The sequence below is a fragment of the Balearica regulorum genome, chromosome 15 (assembly GCF_011004875.1).
Source record: "Balearica regulorum gibbericeps isolate bBalReg1 chromosome 15, bBalReg1.pri, whole genome shotgun sequence".
Taxonomy (NCBI): domain Eukaryota; kingdom Metazoa; phylum Chordata; class Aves; order Gruiformes; family Gruidae; genus Balearica; species Balearica regulorum.
The window spans coordinates 16,668,264-16,696,151 of record NC_046198.1 but is presented as its reverse complement, the minus strand read 5'-3'; the positions used below and the strand labels follow the sequence as shown (position 1 = coordinate 16,696,151).

The 27,888-nt window shown below is 41.9% G+C and overlaps 1 protein-coding gene across 2 annotated transcripts; it reads left to right on the top strand.

Moving 5' to 3' along the window:
• Window positions 1-539: 539 nt before the first annotated feature.
• On the top strand, window positions 540-27,220 carry TMC5 (transmembrane channel like 5). Of its 2 annotated transcripts, none has more exons than XM_075767381.1 (23): window positions 540-677; window positions 8,776-8,937; window positions 9,504-9,703; window positions 10,108-10,212; window positions 12,112-12,210; window positions 12,988-13,081; window positions 13,660-13,750; window positions 14,076-14,324; window positions 15,565-15,716; window positions 16,255-16,399; window positions 16,949-17,104; window positions 17,264-17,430; window positions 18,086-18,164; window positions 18,533-18,630; window positions 20,318-20,413; window positions 20,972-21,047; window positions 21,900-22,033; window positions 23,161-23,334; window positions 24,203-24,281; window positions 24,632-24,736; window positions 25,756-25,860; window positions 26,165-26,210; window positions 26,730-27,220. In XM_075767381.1, the coding sequence occupies exons 2-23, from the start codon at window positions 8,864-8,866 to the stop codon at window positions 26,849-26,851; spliced, it is 2,646 nt and encodes an 881-aa protein (XP_075623496.1). In that variant the 5' UTR covers window positions 540-677; window positions 8,776-8,863; the 3' UTR covers window positions 26,852-27,220. The 2 variants fall into 2 exon arrangements, with proteins under 2 accessions (XP_075623496.1, XP_075623495.1); XM_075767380.1 differs by lacking the exon at window positions 540-677 and adding an exon at window positions 834-987.
• The last annotated feature ends 668 nt before the right edge of the window (window positions 27,221-27,888 follow it).

Below are 27,888 nucleotides of genomic sequence, written 5' to 3'. Positions count from 1 at the left end.
GTGATCCTCAGCCATTACAACAGCACAGCATCTGAACACGGAGCAAATTGATTTGTTACAGATTCCCCACTGTCTAGTGAGGATGACTTTAATCCAAAGGTCGACAGGGGTATTTTTCATTTGTTTGTTTGTTTTTTTAATCTTGCTGACCAGAGAAGTTACTTAGGAATAGTTGCTGGAAGTTTTAAGATGTGTGTTTTTTCTGGGGAGATAAAATATGCTAAAGTGGTGTAACAAGCTGTATTAACACCATGCTTGAAAGCAAGACGTGGGGAGAGGAGGAAGACAATAAAATTCAATACCTCTGTGTCACACTAAAGAAATTCCTTCTGGTCCCTACAGAGTACAAGAAGACAAGGCTGGTATTAAATTCCCCATCCAGAAGCTGCTAATTACCGCCTGTATTAGCGTGGACTGATGTTTTCATCCCTAGATGAGCCCTCCTTTAATACAAATCAAAATATGTGAGGTCAAGATTGTTCTTTATCTCTGCTCTACAAATGATTAATCCGGGGATAAAGGTACACATCATGTGTCTGAAAACGGTTTCTTTTTGTCCTTCTGTTGTGGTCTTGTTGCGATCCAGGCCAAAAGCAAAGCACGTTTAAATTCATGGAGGGAAGGAGACTGAATATCGCAGAGCTCAAACAGAAATAAAGCAACGTGTTCTCCAGCAGGTAACACGAAATGGACTTTTTTCTGTTGTTTTCCTTTCCCCCTCTGAGCTGTCAGGGCAGGACTTCAGCTTGCCCTTGCCGGGGGGTGCAGTTCCGTGCACAGCCCATTCGGGGAGAAGGGAAGCGAAGCAGGCGGCCACGGTGGCTTCCCCCGGCAATACCGCCGGAGGCGGGTTCAGGACACCGGGAGGAGCCGCCACCGAGGCGGGGTGCCGGTTTCCCGGGTGCCGGTTCCCGGGGCGCCCGTCGCGGACGCCGAGGCACCTGGCGCGGGCGAGCCGGGGCCAGGCAGCCCTATCCCGGCAGGCAGGTGAGGGGCCTGGGGCCGGGGGTCTCCGGGGCTTGGGGCTGCGCCACGGCCCCTCGCCGCTGCGGCTCTGTGACTTCAGCAGCGGACGGTAGGGCTGGGGTCCGGAGCTTGCTGGGGTCCGAGCAGGGTCTGCACCAGCTCTCCGACGGCGGGGCTGGAAGGTGGTTTCTCCGTGCATCTGGTCTGGAGGAATCACCCGTACCGCCTGACAGGGGACTGTGGTTTACTAATGTTCGCTGTTAAGTTAGAGCGATAAAACTGTTAGGGCTGGGCTGCAATGCTTGCTTGGCTTCTGCTGGGGGAGAGGTAAATAGCCACACAGAGCGGTGTCCTGTCCTTGGTATCAGCCCTGCTTTATCATTCCGTTTGTCACATAGGATCTTCCCTGTCTTCAGCTGGAAGGACTGGTCCCATGGGGGATTCACAGCCACATCCTACCCTGATGTGTTTAGCCAGTGTGCCACCCTTCAGTCTGGGAGGTGTTGCACCAGCCGCGCTGGGATCACCAGCTTGCAGCGTGGCACCTGCTTTCGCTTTGGTGTAGCTTGCGAGTTGGAGTCTGCTAGTTAGTGAATGAATGCAGTACTGCATTGTCCAAATAGCAGGTTGTGAGTTTTGTACGTTACGACAGGTAACGGGAAGCCAGAAGTATTTGTGTATTAAATAGGTGGGGGAAATCTCAGGTTTAAGTATCCATGTTCTTTGTGGTCAACCATTCTGTCACTCCCTCAAAACACACAGCCATGCTATTTAAATACTACTTTTTTTGTCCTGTCTCTTCCTTTATGCCCCAGCCTACAAAGGTTGAAACGTTTCTATGCATAAGATTAAATACACATCTAAAAGCCAAATCTTTACATCCAAGATTTTATTGCTAAATCTCTGTCCTGTAGTAACGCTCTGTTAGTTAAGCAAATCTGCAAGCGGTAGTGTGTGGGAGCTGTGCTAACTTCTACTTCCACTTGACCTAATCTCACTATGGTCTCCTCTGCCAGTCCTGGAACCAAGAGCAGCCTGATCCGGCTGCAGAAGCAGCAGGTTGGTAAGTCTGGGGCTGCATTCGAGTTGTGATAGTTAAAGTGTGGGTGCCATGTCCATCCTGCCCACGCAACACAGCCCTGGCGTGGGGTAAGGACAACAGCGGCCTGCATGTGTTAAGCCATGTCGTTGAAATGGCACCTGTTCCAGGCTAATATGTCAGTACTCCACCCAAAGTGATTGATTTCAGTTTACTACTTTGTTGGGTTTTTTTGTTGGTCGTTTGGTTGGTGAGGTTTTTTTCCCGGAGTAAGCTTGTTGGGAGGACTTCTATTCTTGCCATAAAAGTGGTAAAGTGGTGATGTGGTGTGGTATGTCTGTATGGGCTGATATAACAGGAACTAGCACTCTATGGCGGTGTTCCCTTTCACGCTTTTTGTGAAAAAGCCTTTAATTCTGACTTGTATAGTCCATAGTTTCTGTATGTTCATTGCAGAATAGAACCTTAATGCGTTAATATGTTACACTGTGGTTTAACGCAGCTGTATTTTGTCTGGGAGGGAAAAAAAAGATAGTTTATGTGAAATTATTTGTCCAACAATTTGAAAACTGTGTATAAGGATTTTGAAGAGTTAGGAGAAACCTGTGACAAAACTGGTTCTCTCTTCTTCTGACTGGTTCTCCCCAGCTATTTTCTAGCTTCTTAGCTGATTTGCTAGAATATTGTGAATAGCTTTTGTTTTCCCTCAGGGTTATCCAAATTGCTGCTTGTGCAAATAGTAATGAGATGACAATATCCTAACAGGAAGTTAAACTAGAAATTACAAACAGAACAATGCCTTTTATTTTTTTTAGTTCAACAAGATTGTGTATCTTTAAAACCCTGTTTATTATCTAAAATGACCATATCTGTAGTTTTCATAAGCTTTTCCAATTGAACTTGTGAATGAGACTCCTGTAACTGATACTGCTCATTAAAAGATAATTTGAAGGTTGCATTTAAACTGGATAGGTATCCATTGCAAGTACAGAATAAACAAAGCTTGTTTTTAAGGCAAAACGTTAGACCTGTTCTAGCAAACAGTATCTCATGCCTCTGATAGACCTGCTGTGGTAGGCTGCCTTTCCACTGAAAGCAAAAAACTGATTCCAAACAGGTACTCACAAACTGCTTCCTTTTTTTTTGTAACCAGGCATTTTCTTCAAGTAGAAGTAGCTGGTAATGGTGGGTAATAGACAGACTTAAAAAACTTGTTTTGCAAAGCAAGATTTAGTCCTGCTATACGCAAAGAATGTGATAGTCTGCAGTTTGGAAATTTAGTCACAAGACTGACTTGCACTGATACGGATTCTTGCCTTAGCCTCTTTTTCCACACGGTAATTGGACTATGAGCTAGGTAATATTTTTCAAGTGTTAAAGAAATAATGCAGAGTTCTGTTCATGGTTTCTTATTCTTGTTAATCTTTCCTCTCTCTGCCAGGTATACTGTTTTACTCTTCAGTTCCCTATTTCTAATTTTAGTGATTATATATCCCTGATTGTTCCTCTTTACCCAGTGCTCATAGTTTTCCCAATGGAGTAAGTTTGCAACTTGTGGTCAGAGTTAAGGAAATAAAAGCAACAAAGCAGCAAACAAAAAGAGACTTGCTCTCAAAGAGTTCTCTGGGGAAGGGATTAAATAATGCAAAAACACAGTGATATGTACTTCAGTCCGTAAGAATTACGATCCCATGGGGCCTTTTGGGTGGAGAAGCAGGGATTTGGTAGATTAGGGAGAGTACTATGAATTTCACAGAATTAATGAAGTATCTGAACTTGCATCCACTGCCATGAAGCAAAAACTCTGAAGTGTGTGCTGTGTCTTTATGACACTTTACTGGACACTAAAATTTAACTATATATGTAACAACTTTATGACTGTTTCAGGAGCATATTTGTAATAAAGGTATCTAAACTTAGGTGAAGAAGTAGATTCCTGCTTGAGACACTGGAAACACGAAGTAGTTGTCAGTCCTTCTCCAAATCTAAGCAGCCACAGGCGATAGAAGGGATTTAACTTGCAAAGAAAGTGAACAGGATGAAAATATTGTAGTCTTACTATACCTGGGAGTGGGAGGAGGAAATTACAGGAGGAATGTTAAATAGAAAGGACAAGGCAAACAAGTGAGTAGGTGCAAAGAATGGATAAAGAGCAGATAAGGAGCAGAGCTCATGACGCTGAAGCGGGAGCTGGAGGCAAGGGGAGCAGCCAGCTGAGAGCAGAGAGTCTGACAGTAGGATGTTCCCCATGTCGGACAGACACTATTTTGCCTGCTTCTACCAGCCTGACTGGCTGCTCTCTGCGCCCTGCTCTCACCAAGGATGGCTGGGGGGACACGAGGATGGGATCTGAATTCTGGTAGGCAGCAGTACACTACTGCACTAGGAAATACCCTCTTTTGTGAGCTCAAGGTCCAACAAGCTGTTGGGAGAGACAGCAGCATTGCGACCATAATGGGGATGCTGTTACTCTCTCCCTTCCCAAGTTGGTGGTATGTCCTCTGCCTATGCAATAGTAAGCAGATGTGTCTTTAGTGCCACCATGTCGTCTTTCACTGGGAAGATCTTTTGTAGCAGAGGCACAGTTTACATTGCTGAAATTGGTTGAAGGTCTAACATAGCAAAGTTGACATTGGCTCCTGTAACGGGCCCTGCTGACATCAATAAAACCACAGTGGAAGGCTGGTGAGAAGTGGTGTTTGTCAGTGCAGGCTGGGTTCTTTTGCAATACGCACGAGAGGTAAGTTAACTTCCTTGTATGATTCATGCTTGTTTCATTGCTAATATGTCAATTAAAGATCAGGTTTTCTTAAGTGCACTGTTTGTGGTGTCAATTCACAGGCTCTTTAGGTTTTCTGAGAGGCTTTCCTGGTTTGTTGCAGCAGTGTTGAAACTATCTGGATTGAGACAGTAGAAGAGTAGTGGTCAGTACTGGAACCTAGTTGCTGATGCAGCATGTAATCTAGTTTTAACTCTGGTCTGTCTCTCAAACTTGCTTTTGGCTTCCAGAAATCAATCTGATTTTTTCAGTATGAATCTGTGTGGAACATGTTATATGGGACGGGGATTCATGAATAAAAATCACTTAGGTAACAGTGAAGCACTGTCCCGTCATACCCTACAAAACTAAAAGATCGTTCAGCCTTCTGAAACAGTTCTTCCATGAGTTCTATTCCCTTCATTGAAAACTATTAAGTCAACTATGATGTAGTTCTGGAACTTACCGTTTCCATTCCTCTTCAAGATTTGTGTAAGTAGGATTTACTTTATGTAATCCTTTTCACAGAGGGATTACAGGTAAAGGATTTGAAGGTCTAAGTGTCTTTCCTGAAACTTGATACCAGGAGAAAGTGCTATTTTAGCAAGACATTCCTGTTTGATTTCTATACTAAATGAGGATTAGTGTCTATAGCAGAGAATTACCTGTACAGGAATGGATGAAACTAACCTGGAATATTTTGTCAAGGCTGTTGGTCTGTGACGTGAAGGCAGTTATTTTTCTGGGAAATGATCCAGAAGCCTGAGTCTGCACCGCTTGGAGTTTCCTGTTCTATGTCATTACAGTGTGTGTGAAATAATTTAAGCAGAAAGCACCCACTCTCCATGTATCCTGTAACTTATTTACATATCGATGATTATTAAACCCATTGATCTTACACCCTTCTGTTCTCCAGAGGAGGAACACAAGCTTTGTCTTGTTGCTTGCTGAAATCCAAAATGTTGCCCAACAAATGGACACCACTCTGCTTGGGGAAGATTTGTCAAGCTCCTACTTTCTGTCTTTCACAAATGGCCTCTGTTCTCCGGCTATTTTATTTTTTTTCTTTCTGGAAAATAACTTTTTAAAGGGAAAGCTAAGTCTGAATGTCATAGCTTTTCCTGGAGCTATGGTTTATTTCATCCGATCATAGGTCAAAAAGAAGAGATGGTTTAGCTTGAGCATTACCTGCTTCTGGTTCTTTCCAATGAAATACGACTAGTCAGAAATTTATAAACTGCCAGTCCATCAAACCCTAAACCTATAATGGCATCTGATCTGAAAAGAAGAGTTTCTCACAATCTTGGGGCTTGGGATGGAGGAAGTGGGTAGATTGCCATGCCACCTGTACACACTCATACATGTATGGTCATACACACCTCCATCTCGCCCTCCAGCATTTATGTACCAGGTAGCATAGTCATCTTTGAGTGACTACAGTCTCAGTCAAGAAACACACAGGTTATCCATGTTCATGTTCTTGCTCGCTCCATATGCCTCGAGGTTTGGGATCTAATGCTCTCGGGTAGCAAGAGGAAAATCTCTAGTTTTTTTCAGGACCGAAATGCAAAGATTTGAATTTGCCTCAGTGTCCATGAGGATTTTATTTAAAATCCTAAAACTTTGGGAGTGGAGAAAAACCGGAGTGGCTTCAGATGCTGGGTTCAGTGTTAGACTGTAAACGTGCTGTGGGTTTTCACAGAAATCTTGGCATAAAGTGCACCTTAAGACTCAAAGGAAATAAGTGGTTAATGATGGAACCAGTAGACAGTCTGTCTTGGGCTTATTTGAGGGTCTTAGCAAACATTTATGGATATGCCTAGAGGTCTTTAAAATAAGAGAAAGAAGTGATGGGTGTATTTTTTCGTCAGGCTGATCTGTGTCTTCTGATTGGTTGCACTGCAGCAACTTGGTTGATCGAGCTGGTTGATGCTTCCTACCAGCTTGCTTCTGGGGAATGTTGGTTCCACACAGCCCATACGTTTCGATCAAAATATCCATTCTCTCTACAGTTTGAATGAAGACCAGGCAAGTTGACGAGCTGTTTAGATCAGTGCTCAGGTTTCCAGCTGCCTTGCTGGCAGGCTTCCAAGCTTTCTGGATGGCTGAGTCTGAGCTTGGGTTCCTGGGAAACTAGTTAAAAAAATAGAAAAATGTAATTTTGCACACTCTTCAAAGGGAGTTATCTGAGAATTTTCTTCCCCTGAGAAACTAATCTTTTCCTCTTTAGCTTTTCATTACAGTTTGAAATGTAAAACACTTTTATAGGGGGAAATTTACTTTTCCAAGCAACTCTTTGCAGAAGACCACAATTACCTTTTTCAAGAATTGTTTCCATGCTTTTTAATGGAGTATAAAGACAGAATGTACTAATTCCTGAAGAGTTTGTATAAAACCTCAGATATGTTCTAAGCTAGTTCTCAGAAGATCATCAAGTGGTTCCTGTCAAAGAAAACTTAGCTCTCAGGAGATTTAAACTTCCCATGACTTTTATGTAAGAGCCTTGGATTCTTGGGGTGTTTATTGATTTTCTTTGGAGATAAGGGGAGGAGGCTCTGCTAATTACTTTTTCCAAATACATGAGAATCTCACTTTGTCTCTGTAGTTGTCAAATTGTTGCCTGAAAAAAACCGCACAAGTTTCACTTAGGGGCACCTATGTTTATAGTTTCTTGTTGGTAGTAATCACCTTCCACTATTTACGGAAGGGATGGGTGACGCACCATATATTCAGATTGCCTGGTATGCTTTTTTATGAATGTTTGCTGAAGACTTGGGCCTCATAGCATGCTTCATCATGCTATTAGTGAAAGTGTAGACAATGTTCTGATTAAAATGTAGGACTTTGAATTCAATCAATCACCTATGTTTATATTCAAATCTCTTTGCAAGTCAGCGTGCAAAACCTGGGCAGTGTTTTACAACTGTATGTCATGCTGCAAGGTTTTAGACAGTCCTCCAAGATCTTTAGGTGTGTAAGTAAGTGACACAAAGGTAATTTAAGAGCTTCTTTTGGCAAAACAAGAAGATTTTGACAAGCCTTCAGAAACTAGACACTGTACAATTATCCATTTTGAAGATACTTTTCTTCATGTGATGCTTGCTTTACTGCAGTAGAAATCGCAAATAAAACCCACTGCAGACAGAAAAGTTGGTTGAGACTGTACTATTAAACAAGATGCAGCTCTGCTTTTCTAGGAGTGAAGCTGAGATAAAAGCAGGGTCTCATGGGTTTTGCCAGATGTGTCCTTAATTGTTTGGTTGGGTTTTTTTACTTCCGTGTTCTTGAGTATCTTGCGAGCTGATCAAATTTGGCATGGTGCCTTTTAGAACAAATGCTAAAAGTTGCTTCCTTTTTAATTTTGAGTATAACTTTTGATTAATTGCAAGAACTGCGTGTTTAATTTGGATTCTGTTTTTCTAATACAAGGTTCCCTTTTCACTGACTTACCTGGACTTGCTCTGATGAAGTCTGGTTTGCTTAAGACTAAAATGGAGCACTCTGTGAGGGGAAAAAAGCTAAACCCAAACCTATATACAGGATTGAGACATGAAGTCATAGAATCCCAGACTGGTTTGGGTTGGAAGGGACCTCAAAGCCCATCTAGTTCCCACCCCCTGCCGTGGGCAGGGACACCCTCCACTAGCCCAGGTTGCCCAAAGCCCCATCCAGCCTGGCTTTGAACACTTCCAGGGAGGGGATTTTCTTCTTCTTAATGTTTTGACATGCTCCTAAAACCTGGCTTCGTTGTCAGTGCTGGGGAAGACTTCATGTGGCACTCCAGTTCCCTAGTTTTGTAGAGAGCTTACTATAGAGAAATATTAGTTCCCATTTTACCTGCAACTTCTGGTGGGCTCTAATTTCCCAATGGTAAATAGCACTAAGTTAGACCCATTTCCTGTTTATATTGTTTCATGTTAGTTGTTAGCAGAGTGGCAAAAATCTTCTAAGATGCTAAGATGAACGTCCTTTCTTTAAATTTTGTATCTACATGCACCTATTTTGTAATTAGGTCTGTAATCAGTTTTCCCATGAACATATTAATGAAGCAATAGAGACAAAAATAAGGAAGATTTCATCCCTCAAACCAAGGACTTGTCATGTCTTATCATTACAATGAAGCCTTTGAAAATCCAGACTACCACTTCTCAGAGACACTGGAAATTGATAGAAGGTGAGTTAGTTTATTTTTTCTGTTGTGATGGTGCCATAAGAAATTAAATTTTCTATTTATATGCAGGGGAAACTTTTTCTCCAGAGTATTAATTTGTGAAATTCTGTTAATCCCCCCCCTTCATGCTTGCATTCTCAGACACAGATTTTTAAAGCTGTTATCAGGAAGATGACATTCAAGAGAAATGGCATGTTTGCTTTTCACATGTTAGATGAATTTAGGTGTTAAATGTATTTTAGGATTTATGGCATAATGTCATGGATATTTTTTAGTTCCGTAATTTTCACAATGTGCTATAACCTTGAATGTCCTCATTTTCCAAGTGGTTGTTCTTTTTTAGGTAGAGTCAAAGGTAACTTCAGGTGGAGAAAAGTTTTAGTTTTTCTAATTCAGTTGATGACCAAATCGGAATTATGATGTTGAAGTTTAACTACAAAATACCTCTCAATATCAGAATTTGTTTTATAATGTACTCAAATTTGATGATAATAGGTAACAATTTATTAACGATATCTATTGAGAGTTTTTTGTGGCACTCAAGGTTTTCCTTTTTGTTGCTCACACAGGAGGAATTCTCAAAAGAATCTATTCTCTCACCAAAGCCCTTATGATTCTTCACTGCATGGTTCCTACACAGAACACAGTGGAAGAGGACAGAATTATCCTCAGGCCATACCAATGGCCTCCATGAGACATAGCTTTGAATACAGCGAAGGTTTACCGAGAGATAATGTCCTAAACAGAAGTCCATATGGAAATTCCATGGGTATGTAATTTCTCATATGAACAGCTTATAGAAACACTGGAACAAGTAATGGCTTACCCTGTCCTGATGGCATCCTGCAGCTCTGGAAAGCTCAACTCTATATCTTTGTACTTGGTGGCAGTGGGGTTTTTCAGCTTTTTTCCAAGAAGTCGTTCAGATGTTACATTAACAGATCCATGCACCGTCTGCTGTATTAACAGATCAATAAATACTGACTTGTATGGACTGCATAAGTCGTTGAATACTAGTATGGACACTGGAGTGAGATATAGGAGTTTTGTTAATAGGATATACTGCTGTGTTTGCAGTAGAGCTGTATTTGGTCGATAGGGTTGATATTCTGTGTGTGTAAATAATCCATAGCAGTATACAACTCTCAGTATAATTCTGATTCCCTTCAACAGATAATCTTTCCTTTGAGCCAGAGCCAGAACTGGCATACAGCCCGCCTTCTACCTTCCATCCACTGGATCACCCCTATACCCATGGAACTTCCAGTGTATCAGAAGGTAAGACAAGGATTGAACGTCAGTGCAGTAGAGCTGTATTTGTTCGATAGGGTTGATATTCTGTGTGTGTAAATAATTCATAGCAGTATACAACTCTCAGTATAATTCTGATTCCCTTCAACAGATAATCTTTCCTTTGAGCCAGAGCCAGAACTGGCATACAGCCCGCCTTCTACCTTCCATCCACTGGATCACCCCTATACCCATGGAACTTCCAGTGTATCAGAAGGTAAGACAAGGATTGAACGTCAGTCTTGCCCTCCGTAAAATAATAAATATTTAAAAGCTTTCTGGTTGAGGTATGAAAATCTTAATGTAATAAAAGGAATCATAAAACATAAATTCTCTTTTACTATCCTACATCGTTGTAGCTGATTTTTTCCATATCTTTCTGAAGGGGATGATCTTTTTCTTGAGCAATGAAAGATATAATGCCTACCCATTTTAGTCCAAACTTCCTGTAAGTGGGTCAGCATCAAACAAACTTACAGTTGTCTGAAGAGACTCATTGTAGGAAGAAATAAGGGGAGGATAAGATGCATTTTTGAGACTAGTGAATTTTTCACTATGTTGTCTCCGTGTAAACTCCAGGCTATAATAGTAATTAGAGATTTATATTCATTAAATTGCAGAGGGTCTGGCATAGTATAATCTGGATTCTGTTTTAGGCTAGCATAGTAGTTTATTGTTCATGTTCTGGGTAGGAACTGTTCTTCCCATATCATGTAATTTTTCTGTTACAATCAGTTTGGTTTCTGTCGGCTGCTTTTGGAATGTAATTCAGAGTTCTTTTCTGGAATTGTCACCTAGATGCATTGAAAGAACCATCTCTCTCTGCCCCCAAGTGAGGGATTCTTGTTTTTTTCACTTTTTCATCTTTAAGAACATGGTCTTTAAGTTAAGACGTGATTTGGCGAACCCCTGTATCTTAATTAAAAAGCAACAATTCTATTGGTACCTGGAAATGCCTCACTCCATGAGTGACCACAGAAATAGGACATTTCCAAATATGAACAGTCATGCATGGCTTTTAATACCTGATAGTAAGGAGAGAGTGCGTTTCCAATGTAGTCAACTAGAGGATAAGCGTCTGGGTGCTGAAAGTTTAAGAAATACCTTCACAAGGAGGCACGGATGCTTTTTCTGATTCTTTTTTAATTGCTACAAAGGAAGTTGACTCAAAGTGGAAACGACACTAACACTGGGGTTAGATCTAAATTAGATCTAACTAGTAAATATGGTGATGGAGCCTGTAACTTGTGCATTAACTAACAGGTGCGTCAGTCAGTTGGGGCCTTCCACACCAGGGGATCGAGCTCAAAAGGGGGATGTGACATGGCACAGACTGGCCATTAGCTTACTGGGAAGGCAAGGCAAGGAAAGCTGTCACTAAACTCATCTGCTTCATAGCTGGAAGGCGGATGCATTTAAGGAATCTAGTCATTCGTGTCTGAATTGGATGAAAGAAGATTGAGAGAATAGTTGCAGTTTGGCCCTAGGGAAATAGGAGTCTGGTACATATAACTTACTCAGCATGATTGAGTGTGGTTCTAAAACAATCCCTCTGAAGTCAGTGGAAGGATTTTTAAAGAAAGGACCCATCTTCTAAGAAGAAAGTCTTGAATAATCCATGTGCATGTTTATGAATGGGTTAGATGACAAAGTTTTCCATGATAGCTGAAGGCTGGGCTCAGGAACTCTTTTCCAACATGTAGCTGAAAAATTGCATATGGTTGTCAAGCGTGACCAGGAAAGAAGTGAGCGGGAGAGTATATGTTTGCATGTAGGTAGTGAGGTTGAAGGGTATACTTTAAGTTGTTTCTGTGAAAGTGAAATTTGAATTTCTTAAGTCAATTTGTCAGGAGTATCTGGGCTTACTAAACAGTCCATGTTATTTAGATAGTTTTATTCGGAGACGCAGCAGAAGTCCACCTGATGAGATCTTCATGCCTTCTTCCAGCCTGTTTGAAATGGATCCAGCGCGTAAAGAAGGTAGGAGTTTAGATAAGTGGGTCGATATTAAGTAGCATCTTGCACAAGGATGGTGTGGTTGATACTGTTCTTGGTTTATCACCAGAACTGCATGTGCAGTCTTTCTGTGGTTATGGGAACAACTTGGTTTTGTGTTAATGCTAGTGATTAATCTTTTATACTGTACTAGCACACTAAAATCCCATGATAAATGAGGCACAGTGCAGTGTGAATATATGTTAAGTTGTAGAAGGAAAAGCTCCACTCTCTGTTAGAATTTGACCAGCTAATGGATTGGTTTCAGTCACTGTGTCTGGAATTAGCATCAAATTCCAACTATGTCAAAACAGCCTGAATGTCAAGTAATACAGTTCTGCCTGTTCTGTAGGTAGTGCGAAGTTTGGCACCAAAATCAGCTCAAATTATAGAATATATTCAAGTCAATATGTAGCATCATAGAAATGTAACTATCAGTGATCAAACAATAGACCAGAATCTTGGAGTTTGTCAGGTGGGGTTTTTTCCCCTTTATATTGCAGCTCTTTGTATTAACATCAAACAAGCATCAGACAAGTCATGTTTGTTTTTTTTTTTTAACATCCAGTATTGTACTACTTACTTACATCTGTATTAGAGTACTGATGGAGCTGAGGATATTCTGAGACTTAATAATACCCCCCAGAACTTGCCACACCTTGGTAGCAGTGAAAACGGGGAATGCTATTATATCCATTTCAGATTTTGTATAAGAATTACTGTATTAGTATCATCCCAAAATTTGGATTTTTCATGGGTTTTATGCAGAGTTAGTTGGAAATCTTGCAAGTATGTCCACCAGTGAAAGGATTAAAACAATGCAGAGGATGCCAGAGACCATGAAAAAAAAGAGAGAGATCAGGTAAAAATAAAAGTTTATCTGTTTAGTTTTACAAACACTATACTTTCAACATCTAGCTATCAAGTATGGCTGCTTGCCATCTGCTCAACTGTGGTTTGTCACTTTGAAAGAATGGAAAGTGCTTTTTAAATGCACTTTTTAAACGTTAACATCTTGCAAGGGAAAATAATTTAAAGATGGGTCATTGTCCTTTCTCTGGATGAGAGAAATCTCTCATTGTAATATAAAACAGAATATCAAAGCCTTGAGATTTGATTGTGAATGATGACTTGTGATTCCTTTTCAAAGGAAACTTGCATGTTGGCCATTGAAAATGGAGAAGAGACCACACAGTCTCAACCATCTTTTTGTCTCCTAAATTTAGTTCCCAGAGTGAGTTAGTGGAAGAGTTAGAACATACTGTCGTAGCATGGACAAGAGCTGTGGTATCAGCTAGTAGAAAAAGAACCAGGAGAACATCTCCATGTTTTGTTAACTCCATTTATATGAAATGGTATTTGCAGCAGCTTCTTTGGCTTCTTGTTTTAACTACAACCTGTACTACAATGCTTGTTACCCCTTGCCCTGCTCTTCCACAGGAATAAAGTTCTTAAAGAAATAACAAAAAAACCAAGACACTGGAGTATTCGACTTCGCTGCTGTACAGATTGTCTGCAGGAAATAGTAGTGGTAAGCGTCAGAAACTTCTGTCACTCACAGTAGAGTAAATGGCTTCAGCTGCAACATTATCGCTGTCTACAGAGGTATCTGGTCTCTTGCTTTATGTTGCTTACCAAAGAACCAGTTAATTGGTCCAGTGTTCATTAATAATGACTTGCATCATGGTAGCACTTAGGAACATCAGCTAAGCATCTTATGGTGCATGTAGCAGGAGAAATCCGTTCTTATCATCCCAATGGAACTGTAAAAAAAAGTGAGGCTTTATTATGTGAACTTGAGTCCTGTTTAAGACTGCTTGCTGAGATTTATGTCTCTCTCCTCTTTTGCGCTCCAGTCATTTCGGCGATTTGGAAATAGCTTGTCAGAATACTTTCACCTACTGCGGTTCATGCACAAGACTCTGAAGATCATTGGTGCCGAGTTTGGAACAAGTGTTCTTTCTTATTTTATTTTCTTGAAGTGGCTGCTAAATTTCAACATCTTCTCATTCCTAATAAACTTCGGTTGCATCACAATCCCTCAGTTTATTGCAGCAGAACCAAATAACCTTTCATTCACTGGTCTGGAACTGTTCACTGGAGCTGTAAGTATATAACAACAGGTTTTTATTGGTACTGTGTGCAACAGATCTACTTTAAAACTCATGACAGAGTAAAGAAGTTAGTATTTCTTATTAAGAGGTGGAGTTAGAATTTTACATTACTAGAAGTAATATTTAGTACATATTTGTAAAAGAAGCTGCAACAAACATCGACTCAGAGTGAGACAAACAGAACTCATTCTGATGCGTTTCTCTCACTGCAAATAACTGCTGTGTTGAGCAGTATTTCAAGATTTTCATCACTTTCAGAAAGACACACCAAGGAAGCCAGGCCTTCCTAAGATAGCTAAAATAGTCTTCAGCAAAACATTTTTCCCATGCTAATTTTCCTTTGAAGATACACTGCATATTTCCATATGTGATCCTATGAATTTTGCTTATTTCCAAAGCTTTATTCTTCCAAGGAGCACACAGATCTCTCTGTGGCAACCTGCTGAACTCACTGGGGGTTGGAAACAGGAGAATCTTTTCATTGTGTGAAGATCTTTACGCTCAGGGAATAAAGTCCCAGGCTGTTTTTAAAGGAAGATTTTTGCACTGCTCTAACTTGACTAGTATTAATTGACTAAGTGATCTGAGAAGATTACTTACTTTTATTTTTTCTTTTTCTGTCTTTGCAGTAAAAAAAATGCATCAATCTTGTTGTTAAAGGATTTCTCTAGTTAATAAACAAGACTCTGCTCTCACTAATGCTTAGTTGAGAAGAGATCTTTCTAAAAAGGAAAGGCGTCAGCCTTTTCCTTCAAAAATTGCTTTTTAAGTGCTGTGTTTTGTAGTAATGCTGTTTAACTTTGCACTGTACAGTCACCATTGCAGCAGTTCAGCTATTATGTGTTGAATGTCACGTTGTTCCTTCATAGTTGATACAATTTGTTGGTACAGAAATTTGCTCCTAAGAAAGAAGCAATTAAGCCTTTCCCTCTTCAGGAATTTTCAGAAACGACCAAATCTTGCAAAGGTGCCGAATGCTCGTGACCATCCCACGTGAGTCTTAAGAAGGATGCATGTAATTGCTATATCTGTAGAAGCTCTCAAAACTATGGAAGATTTTAGCTGATAGAAGGAAAACAAAGGGCCTGATATTTAGATATCTAATCACACCTGTGATTTCACAGTAGGGACTGGGACAGCTCCTACTTCCACTACTTGGGCTTCACATGATGGTACTTCCCACCATATGCAGGTAATAGCAAACATTCTGAATGATGTCATATCTTTTCAGGGTTATTTTCAACAAACAGTACTCTACTATGGCTTTTACACCAATGCTACAATCAGTAAAATAGAGAATGGTCCGTCTTACAACATGCAGCTTGCCTATATTTTCACCGTTGGAATATATTTTGTCATCTGTTTTCTTATCTTGTTGTTCAGGTAAGCTAACTATATATTCTTCTTTCACTTACATTAAGGGAAAAAAAAGTCCCACTGAAAAAACCCACCCTGTAAATGGTTGGCAGTAATCGTTACCTGAGTATGTATGTGTAAGTTCTTATTTCCAGGTCTAGAGTTTAAGTAGAAGTTTCTGCTCAAAAGACAGTCTCCAGAAGTCAAACCTTTATTAGACAAATGAAGAATAACTGCAAAATAGTAAGGCACACACAGAGAATCCCAGTTCAAACCAATGAATATCACGATCCTCCTTTTGTAAGCTGTTGCTCCTAATATCTTTTGGTATTGATGTGGCCTTCCAGAGGTAAAGATTGGCAGCAGCAACTAGGAGAAGGAAATGTGAGAGTTGTTTCTTTACATAAAAGTTTATTTTCCATGTTGTCTTATGTCACATGCTCAAACATAGGTCCAGTAGCCTTGGGATGGGATAGAAAAACTGGCAAATCTCCCTTCTTGCCCTGCTCTACAGGCTTGATATATTTCCCCGTTATGCATCTCACAAATTTAATTTTCATTGCAGCATGGCAAAATTCTTCTGCAGGAACTTCATTAACCTTCGGACATTCTCTGGAAATGCTAGCAAACTTCTCTGCACTTGGGACTTCAATATAACGAATGAAAAAGCTGTGAAGCTGAAACAAAAGAATCTCAGCACACAAATAAAGGTACAAAAGGGTAGAAAGGTACAAAACTAGAATGTGTGAGTCACTCTGCCAGAGACTTGTATGTGCATACACAAATTCGTATGCATAAATAAGTCTCTGGCAGAGTGACTGAAGTGTGCTAGTCCTGTTCATAATACACTTAAGTCTTCCTGACTGTTAAATTTAGTTTGATTTGAATTCCTGGAGTTGGCTTAGCTACTTGTTTTTCTGTTCTCTTTAAGCTACATATAAATGTTTTTGTGCTTCTCTTCTACCTAATGAACGTCTGTGACTATTAAGTATTTGCCAAACAGAGTATTTCGTCGGTTTTTCTTTCCTGCTATTTAACCATTTTGTAAACAAAAGGCAGGCTTGTGAAAAACAGTGTAACTGTCAAGAGATAAGACTTCTAGGATCGGAACAGAAAGTTGTCCAGTAAATGTCCCTAGGATATTACTCTGCCTATCTTCTAGAGAAATAACCTTTCAATCTCTCAAGTAGTTACTTGAAACAAGTTTTGCTTTATGCTGTTGACTAAGGAATTCTTCATTAGGAGTTATTTTCTTGCAGGAATACCTCAGTGAATTAAACCGAGAAGGTCTACATTTTTCTGTGAGAGAGAGAGTTGTTCGTTTTGTAATTCATCTTGCTTCTTGGGTTGTTTCCCTGGGAACTGCAGTAGCTGCTTGTGCTGGTGTTTACTTCCTCTCCGTTAATAACCTAAAGGTAAGGACATGGGCCCATAAAACATGTCTCTAACGTGAGAGCATACAGGGAGGTGTGCTGAGTGTCTTCTCTGTGGACACAACTTGGGGCAGCATTTTGGTTAAGGCTCTAAGTTGGGGCCGTTTGGTTGTTTTCATGTTTTTGTTTTTCCTCTTTAAGCTGTTTGCGAAAGGGTATAAAAATGACCTGGAGAGCCAAGCTGCCATGTTGGTGCTACCTATTGTCGCATCTCTCCTTAACACATTGATCCCGTTCTTCTACTCGTGGCTTGGACACCTGGAGAGATTTCAGACTCCCGTATGCCATATATATATCACTATTATCAGGTATTTGTTGCTACCACCTCTTAGTGCTTTTTCGCTGCAGTTGGCTGACTCTTCTTTTTGACAGCAAGCTGTGTCTAGGTGGTGTGGTGGGAAGTAGGTAGCTATGGAGGAGAATTCATCTTCTCCAAAGGCTTCTATGCACTCTTCCCTCCATGTTTTCTTTGTCTTCTGTGAGCCTTCTGGAGTGTTACATCTCTGCACGAGCATGGGGTATGGTTTCCCTCTCAATTAGGCACGCTGTAACACTGGGCTTGCTTTTGTTTGTAGCTTCTGTAGATGGCCCTTGGGCTGTTGTTCCCAGGGAAAGGAAGGGGAGAGAGGAGTGAGGAGGTCTTGCTTCACTACAGATGCATGGAATTAACAGCATGGAAGCCCTGGTGCTCCTCAGACCTTCCTCCCCTGTGGAGCCCACACCCATCAGCCTGTTTAGCAGAGGCTTGTTCCAAGGTTGTCATGCCCAGCTCCCCTTCTGCCAGGACAATAGAATAGTGCTGCACCCGAGCTCCGAGGAGAGCTCCTGTGAGTCCTGGCACTCTGCAGGGCTTTTGTTGTTATAAAGAAGGTAACAACATGTAACCAACGGTCATCCTGCCATCATTCTTTCCAGTTTCCTTTGGACCAGCTATCAGTGCAGTTACTGTTACTTTCTTTTTAGAAATATCATCCTGAAGATATCAATTGTTGGAATATTGTGCTACTACTGGCTTAGCATTGTGGCTGCATCAGAGTCACAGGTAAAGTTTCAAAAATAAGAATCTTTGACTTACAATGCCAGGTTGGGAACCACTTTGATAAGCGGCTTCCTGCAGCAAAGAGAAGTACACGTACTGTCTTGGAAAGCTGAATTTGACAACCCTGCATTTTTTTTTATTTGCATCTCTGGAGAAATGAACTGTAGGGAAAAAATGAATCGCCCAAGTCGGGTTTCAGCTGGTTTGCAGCATTGTTCAAAGAGAGGTCAACTGTGATTAGTCAGGATGTTAGCCAAACTTTGATCTGTAGCCCAAGTTTCAGATGCCCAGGCATTTGGGAACAATGTTAGAATCGCATGATTTTTGACTTCTAAGATATGCATTTTTATTTTTATTTTTTCTTCTTAAAGTGCTGGGAAACTCTGGTTGGCCAAGATATCTATCGTCTTGTTCTAGTTGACTTCATATTTTGTTTGCTTGGCTCTTTCTTTGGAGAGTTTTTACGAAGGTGAGTACTACTTTGCTAATCTTGTTCTTATTCGTTAACCAAAGACACCAAAGACACAGTCGTCTTTTCCAAGAAGTCCAACAGAAGCGTGGCTGTGGCACCCCTGGAGCTTCCCTGGTTGTCCCTGCCAGGCACAGTCTCTGGGCACACGCCTTGGGTATATTGCAGCTCCTTCTTAGGAGGAGGCCAGAGTGTGTACCGTTCTACTCTCCCAGTGTGTCCTTTTTCCCTTTGGAGGTGGAAACGCAGGCAGGGAGGAAGCCACGTTGTACTCCCCTCGATCTCCTGAGTGGACTGACAGAGGACCAGGTGTCTCAAGCAGAAAACCTTGTTTTTCTGCACATGCACAGGCACGCTGCTGGCTTGCCTTGGTATGTCCCCCTGCAGTTTTTTTCCTCCTAGTTATGTCACTCTACAGACTGCATGAAAGTTTAAAGTCTTATTTTAATTGGTGTTATTACGGATGTAATATGACTCTCAAGTGTAGAGTTCTGTAGCATGGTAAGTGAGAAGGTATTTTTAACTGAACATGAATACAGCTAAGCACGTAAGCAAAAAGTCATTTAATTCTGACATCTGCTGTGTGTACCTTCCTATTGCCAAACATTATTTATGACTTAAGGTAGTAGATAAATGCTTGCCAACTCTACAGAGCATTTAGGGTTCCTGGCCGTACTTGTTAACAAGTACATGATGTGAACAAGCCTGGTTTACAAGGTAGGACTTTGTTGCAAACTCAATGTTAAATTGACACAAACCAACACTGAGAAGCCCTTGAAGACTTTCCCTTCGCAGCTCTTACCAGTGTACTTTAATCCTCCTTCTGTTCAGATAGGAAACCACCTCCCAGCGAAAGGTCACAGTACCAAAACTGCAGTGTCAGCTCTGATGAATATGTCCTCCTCTAAGCTGCGTGAAAGTGCCAGTCTTACAGCTGTGAAAGATTAAAAGTATAATTACTCGTAATTATTCGTACGTATTCAGAGTAACTTCCTGCAAGTTGAGCCCTGAGACGTTGAAGGTGCAGCGGATCAGCTGGTACCAAGACCTATATTCAGGAGAGATGGGATAGTTACTAATATCTTTACTGTTCTTGCTACAAGCAGAAGCTGAAACTTCCCAGCTCAGGAAAAATGAGGTGATAAAAAGGCATTGTTGGCCCTCAGTAGGAATCCTCTGAGTACTTGCTTACCTGAGTGTGTCTCGGCTGCTTGCAACCTCAGTTAGTTTAAAGCAGAATATAGTTCAGGATATATTAACAGTATCAGTCTACAAGATTTTTTTTTTTTTTTTGATTGAGCCTGAAATATTTCAAGACTCAGGAACTGAAAAGCTGTTACAATTTTGTACCGAGGCCATTTCAACTGTTTAATCATAAGAATACTTTTCTGATATAGCTACAAATCTCTTTTTTTTTTCCCTCTCTTTTTGAGTTGCATGGAAAATATCCTAGGTCTTATTTCACTCCTGCTGTGTGTTATGGGAATTTGCTCTTGCCAAATTCTGTTTCATTTTTTACATGCTGTCTATTCAATGAGCTGTGGCTGCTTTGCATGACGTGTGGTTAATGCAGCCCCTGAATAATTTGTCATTGATGCTTGTATTCAGGAGGTCATTTGTAGAGATTTCTGCAAAGGGTTTTATCATTTAACAAATGCTGTTGTGCTGTGTTGGGTTTTTTCCCCAGAATTATTGGAACTACAGTCTACGTGAGCCTGGGGCTGCCAGAATTTGATATCGGACGAAATGTTTTAGATTTGATCTATGCACAGACTTTGACCTGGTAAGTGGTGCATTTATGGCCTCGAAACATTCTGGTGTGCTTCCTGCTGTGGGGGAAAGAACAGGATAAATGCCTAAAGGAGGTGATATATTAAGTACCTTTGTGAGGATTGTGACTTGCAGTTAGTTCTCTTTGGGGCTCTGCAGGTAATAACAACAACTTTAGTCAGTCCTTTGCCCTGTGGCCGCTTGGTTTGGGAGAAGCCCATAAAAGGAACAACGTAGAGTTTTGTTTACTTCCCCACCGGAATGGTGTTCCTGTTGATATAGTCGCAGCATTAAACCCTGGAAAGGTGCCTTGTTTCTAAGAATGAGTCCGTTACTCCAATTACAAGAGTTTTGCAGATGTGTATGTACATATGTGTGTTTGAAGTTGCATATTTTTAAAGGTTGACTTGCTGTTACAGGATCAAGGTTAAAATAACTACACTTCCAAATAACCAAACACTAACTGTATATGAAGTTAGTGTGATATTTTCAGTGCACCGAGAGCTGTGTGGTGAATACTGAAGACTTAACTTTTTCTCTTACAAAAAATCTCTTGTACGATCTTTTGTAGGATCGGTATCTTCTTCTCACCTCTGCTGCCTGGTATCCAGATGATATCATTTTCTATAGTATTTTATGTGAAAAAGGTAACAAGCTTTACATGTATTCATCATAAACTTACACCCTTTGAAATCTGGGCAGAATTTATTGTGTTGAAGTGCTGGTTTTGTCTGGAGGCTGAGGGGGGGTTTGCATTTAGGGAAGCAGTTCAGTTGATGAGGGTTTGCAGGGGGTGTGTGTGCTTTAAAGAAACACAATTTAGATGCACGACCTTGAATTACAAACCTGTGAAAGTCGAGAGGGGGGGAAAAGTGTAGACGGGAGGGTTAAGAGCACAGTTAGAGAGGGGAGAGAATAAAGTAGTAAAATTAAAGGCTGGGGAATTAACGGTGTACAAGTGCGTATGTCGGTATAGACACTTGGCCTGTGGCTGTGACTTTGGCTTCCCACTTACTCTCCAGAACCGTGCCCCCCAAATTATCCAAGTGTAAGCGGGGTGATTCAGCTAAGGATCACGATGGAAATGTCATCTTTCAGAATTCTTTGTCTCAGTAGTATGACTAGATGATAGATTGTTTGTTGGGTCATTGAGCAGTTTGTAGTGTTGAATGTGGGAGAACAAAGCTATAGCTAGAAAGATTGATTCAAGCTTCCCTGAATGGTGGCTTTGTGTATGCTACAAAAGCAAACTCTACCCAACAGAGTCCTGAAGAACCCATCAGAACCTCATTTTGCCTCTTACTATTTAACAACTATATTCTTGAAGTTTTCTAAAACTACAGTATATCTATCAAATTCATATAAAAGAAGTACTTGGAAACTTTTGATAGATGCTATTCCAGCAATTGCCGCCAGCAATTTAGTGGGATTGACTTACCCTGAATTGAAGCAGCAGGTAACACCATTCCAAGAGTCAGTGCACCTTCATCTCCTTAAAGGTCAGTCTGCTGATGAATTGCCAACCCCCTCGCACAGGCTGGAGAACTGCTCAGATGACAGCATCCTTCATGTTCCTGCTGTTCTTCCCTTCCTTCCTTGGAGTCCTCTCTGTCATTGGAATCACTGTCTGGAGGTATGGAAGATCACTGGCATTCAATTCTACTACGTTATGCTGTGTCCCCTCATACTGGGCAGAGGAATCTGCATTTTCCTATAGAATAAGCTCTATTAATTACTAACGGAAGGTTCCAGATGTTCCTCAGATGTTGCGTATGCTGAAAACAAGATGTGCTCAGCGAGTTTGCAAGAACGTGGTTCACGGAGTTAACTTGTGCCTTGAAGTTTTGGGTTCTTATTTAAATGTCACAGTAAATTTGGCTTTTCCTCCTCCTTAAAAGTTTCTGTGACCTAGTCCTAGTTCCTGGACTGACATATGTTACAGATCATATGGGGTCTGCAGTGGAGAACACCTGGAAAAACTCAGTTGAGATCAACTTCTGGATTATTTACAACCATCCCAAGCTCTTTTTTTCAGGGAGTGCTGGCCTCTGCAATAAGCATCTCGGTTCTTACCAGTATTTTAAAGCTGCTTTATGTGCACGTTGCTCTGGTCACAGTAATGAGGGCAGCATGGATACCCCTTTTCTTTTTCTTGGCAATTCTCAGCCGCAGGATTTCAATATTTAGTAAGCCAGGTTGCTACACATGAAACCAGGTGGGATGAGATATTTCAGAGCGAACATTTCCAGATGGGAATGTCAGACTGTCTGGAGTGGTTCATTTTCAAAGCAAACAGCATTTTCCTATTTTGGTCTACCTGAAAATGTTAGTTCTTGCTCTGGGCTGCCTTAGTTCACCACATCCTGTTGTTACTGAAAATCTGTAGTGACTCGTGTCCTCGAAGGCAAGGTGAAATGCTGGTTCCCCTAAGCACCTGTGGTGAAACTTGGAAAATCCAGATTTTTGGTTTGCCATAGCTTGAGCTACAGTGATTGACTTTTTGCGCTTCGGTCAAGCTTGTGTTGGCAGGGCTTGGCACCGGTCTGTTGCAGCAGGGCTGCGTAGCCGGGGGTCGGTGTTTTAATGGCTGCGGAGTCACCAAGTTAAAAGTCGGATGTAGATCATGGAAGTTCCCTGAGGGTCCAAGGAGAGCAGAGGGCGATAGCAAACTGATGAGAAACTTGATGTACAAAATCACAATTTAACTGACTATCTGGTTAATATATGAAGCTTTAGGTAGCTGTTTTCTTGCGCTTTCAGGTTAAAACCTTCAGAAGAATGTGGTCCTTTCAGAGGTTTGTCTTCTGTGTATGGCGCAGTCTCTGAGTGGATAAAAACACTGAAAAATAACACAACCTCAAAAGGGGTAGTGTGGATCTACCATAACTTGATTACAAGTGAACTTTTCTTCTTCATCCTCTCGACCATTGTCCTGTAAGTACCTGCTAATAAAAGCACTGGGAAAGGACCTGAAGTGGAAAAAAATGGCTATAAAAAAAATAAAAAAAATTGCAAAGTGCATTTTCAAGCATCAGCAATGGTTAATATATTGGAAATCCGTGTATTTTGAGGTACATAAAGAAGTTATAAACCCTATTCCTTTTATGTTAGGATGCCAAAGCTCTTTACAAACCAGCTTCGTGCTAACCCTAGGACACGCTGCTTTTAATCGAGTATTTCTAGTTTGCTGCAGCCTAGGCTCCAGATCTTCTTACCACTGGCACACGTAGCTTTAGAACACCAGCAAAGGGAACGTGCTGCGTACGGTTGGCAGGACAGATTGCACTTTCCCCTTTCTAGCATGGGCCGTGCACACGGAAGAGCCCAAAGTGTTCTCGTAAAAGTAGATCCCCCTCGTTGTGGTGGGCTGGCCTGGAGGGCGTGAGCGCTCAGTGTGGTGACTGGAGGTCCAGGCGTGCGTCTAAGCAAACGGCACAAAGCTGGGCGAGAGCACGGCGTTCCGCTTTATCTGAGATGCACCTTGTATTGTTGACTGACTTTAATTGCACCTCTCATCTTGAATACGAGCCCGTAAATCTTTGGGTTTTTTCCAACAGAATGTCTTAAGCAATTTCACGTGTTTGCCACTCCTTCTGTAGTTATATACATTTATTTTTTTATATATGTGTCTGTATGGATATATATGTGTATAGATATGCATATATATATATTTTAATGGATAAAATAAACGAGATAACTTTCTGTGTAGGCGATGACTAGGGGGAAGTACTTGTGGGTATGAGTGCTCATATGTTGAACTTGACTTTTTTTTTTCCCCCCTCCCCCTTGTGTGTGTGTCTAGAATTATTACTTATCTTTGCTCGCAAATAATAGAAGGAAGAAAGACCGTGATCAAACTGTTACGTCAGCAGATTATTAATGTAAGTTTGACTTTCAGCTTCATCTTTTTTAAAATTTGGCTTCCTTTTTAACTGCCTCATCCTGCTATTGTGGAGCTGTAATCTGCTCTTCCTATGAGAGTTCAAGGGAGGGTGGGAGCCCTCCCCAGCCCTCCCCCACATGAATTGCAGGGAAACTGAACTCACAAATAGACTTGTCACAAAATAATTTCATCTTCAAGCTGTGCTGCTGCAGCTCCCTCTGTAGACAGATTATTTTAGAATAAAAGGAATTTTAGTGATTATTCTGGTCAATGGTTACTCGTAGGCTTTGAGCCTCTCAAGAATGATTATTCCATTCCAGCTAACGATTGAATATGTCTTGACCACAGGAAGGAAAAGATAAAAAGTTTTTACTTGGAATGCTACAGACCATACAGAGAGCAAACCAGCCTGTGCCGAGAAGACAAGGCCTGCGGCTCATTTTGATAGCCCAGGTACTGCTGTTCCAGCCATGCACTTGGTACAATTTTGGGGGGTTCCTCTCACCTTGCAAATAGACTGCGTCTTGGGGTATGTCTCTTCGTGTAAGTTGATTGATGACTAATTAACTCCAGGCAGCAAAAGCATACCATGGGAGTTCCCGCAGTATTTGTTCCAGACTGGAATTTGACCTGGGAGGAAAAGCCCCTGCCCTCACTGGGTGTTCCCAGCGTGGGGTGCAGTGATGGTCACCCAAGGGTTGGGCCCCCCCACACCTTGCCTAGACTGAGGCAGCAGCTGCCGTCCTCACCGACCGCACCTCCTCCGGGGTTGGGGCTTTGTGCCCCCCCATTTTCAGCTGAGGTAAAACTGAGTGCTTTGACCTAACCCCCCTGTAAATCCCAAACAGCATCACAACAGACATCTAATGTCTTAAACTTGAATTTATTTACCAAGTCAGCCCTGCCTGCTGAGCCACCAAATTAGTGTCAAAACGTGCACAGGGAGGGGCTGCACACTGTTTGTTGGGGTTGAGCCACAACTCTTTGACCTCTACATCCTGGTGAAGAAAAAGGGTTTGTTAGGTTCCCCTCCCTCCCCCCAAAAAACCAAATCCCCTCTATGCCTGGCCACCATTAATGTGATGATACAGATAAATACTGATAACAATTGATATCGATGCATTGGCAAATATACATATGTGATAAGTCAATAGTGACTGTAAAGAGGGGAGCTGAAAGCGAACGGGCACTTCCTGCGCGCTGGAGACTTCCAGACGCTCGACAAGCCTGCGGCCACGTCTGGGGTCACAGGCGGGACCCCGGGGCGGGGGTTTGACGGCCACGAGGTGCGGGTGTCCCTGGAGCTGGTCAGGTCAGGTTTCACAAGGACATGCCAGAACAATCTCCTTGGGGATGTACAGAGCTGCCTCCCTCGAACACCGGGACAGCCCCGGGGTGAGCAGCGCTGCCTGCGGTTCGTTCCATGGAAGCTGGACTGCAGCGCTGCTGACGCCACGTCCTCTGTCTTTCAGAGGAACTCTTCTTCTTCACACCGCGAGCCCAGGCAGCCTGCCCAGCACCTGCCAGGCGACCAAGGAAGGGCAGCAGAGAGAAATCCGAGTGCAGCCTACGACGAGGTGAGACGGGCAAAAGGAGGAGGTCTCTGCTAGGTTTCCTTGATAGAACTCGAGGCATGATATAGACAATGGCCATATGTTGAACAGAGAGGTCATCCTGTATGTATAGAAATAACTTTAAAGACTAATTTGAGCAGATACAAAAATGCAATCAGAATAGCTGCTGGAATACCCATACTCACAAAGCTGCTCAAGAGCTGGAGAGCGTGGTTTTCTTACGGGTAACTGGCAGCTTTTAAGTTCCAAGATAACAGGCACGTGAGGGAAACCCTGACCTAAATCCGCTTGTGCCTTTTGATTTCAGTATCGCTGCTCTGCTGGGAGCGTGAGGGGCTCTGGCTTCCCGCTAGGTGAGTGACAACTGCGCAACACGCAGCTCAGTAAAAACATTTGCTGTAGTGCAGCCACTGTGTGTAACAGCGTCATGTGAGAGGACAGAGCTTTACAGCTTGTATCAAGAGGAACAAAAAGGCAGCTGGGCTTTGGGGTGAACGTTTTCTATAGGCTGTGCCTGTTGGTGCTGGTGGCGGCTGCTGGAGGCTCATCACAAGCTGGGGTTGGATTTCTGCGGGTAAATGAGCCAGTCCGTCTTACGGGAGCAGCCGCCCGCAAGAACGTCCCATTGCATCGCATTAGGGGTGCACTTTGCATCTGGTGCAAAGCGCAAGGAGGTGGGTAGTGATGCGGAGTCCCTCGGACATCGTATGTCTGGAATAAAGCGAGCTATGGAAGTGGGGTGGTAGCTTGAACTACTCCTGGGTTACACAAACATGTAACTTCATTCCAGATACTTGAGGGATGAGACATGTAAGGGGCGGCTGTTACACTGACACCAGCAGAGTTAACATTGCTTGTGTTGTGCAAACCAGATTCAGAGATGGCCCAGCTCCGCGGCCAGGCCGGCATGTCCGAGGCGGTGGCGCTCGCTCTACGCGCTAGAGAAGCAGCGCAGTGGGAAGAGGAAGACGACGACAAAGATTTTCGACCATGAGCAGGCGGAATCAGTAACAAACGTTGAGGCGCTGACTGATGTTCTGCAGAAAGCATCACTCGCACTAATGACTGAAAGAACCATTCCAACATTTTTTTTACCCCCAAATGGAAGAAAAAAATACAACAGATGCAAAACGCATCTGACTACAGCTTATTGGTACAGTACGGAATATCCTGTGTGTAGTGATAGCCTGGTGATAGTCAGCCTTCCCCTGGGATTGGCCGTTACCTCTGTACAGTTTCCTCGTATTTAGTCTAACTATAAATTAAAGCTTTAGTCATAAAAATATTTTTAATCAGTGGTATTGTTCAAACTGCTTTGATCTCATCTAACCTAAAAGTGAAGTCAAAATAAAATAGAAGGAAATGAAAGATGTTGTCCTGGCTGCTGAGTAACCTGTGTAACTGGTGTGAACCAGGTTGAGATGCTATTCCATTTCCATTTCTCTGAGCCATTTTATCGTTTATTACGGTCACTGCAAACCAGCTCTGATGGCACAGGTTATCAGAACTATTTTTTTTTTTTTTAAGAGGAGTGACTACTTATCAAAATTCTCATCTGTGTAAAACCATTGCTTGTAAACAAGAAGTTTACATGTACCTTTTCAGTAAAGGATAGAGTAGAAGTTACACAACTGATATTTTTTTTTAGTCACAGCTGACTTTGAGACACTTTGTGCAACTTCCTTTTAGCCAGAGCCACAACTTTGCCATGATGATTATTTTTTTTAGCTCATTTTCTACCCCCACCCTGTTTATTGCTCCCTCGGTGCTTTGGACATACATATGCCTTAGGAAAGAGGCTTTTCCTCATGCTCATAATTTCAGTAGAAGACAAGCCAAAACAGCCACCAAAGCTACATTAAAAAAAAAAGGACAAACTTTACACAAAATGTGAGACTAGAACTTCAGTTTTATTAGGTTTTCCTGCAGTCTGGTTGGGAATATGGGAATACAGCCTCGTGTTTGCGCTGCAGGCGGTGGCCCAGCAGCAGCCACCGGAGGTTTGGAGCCGGGGTGCTGTGCCCCGCCTCC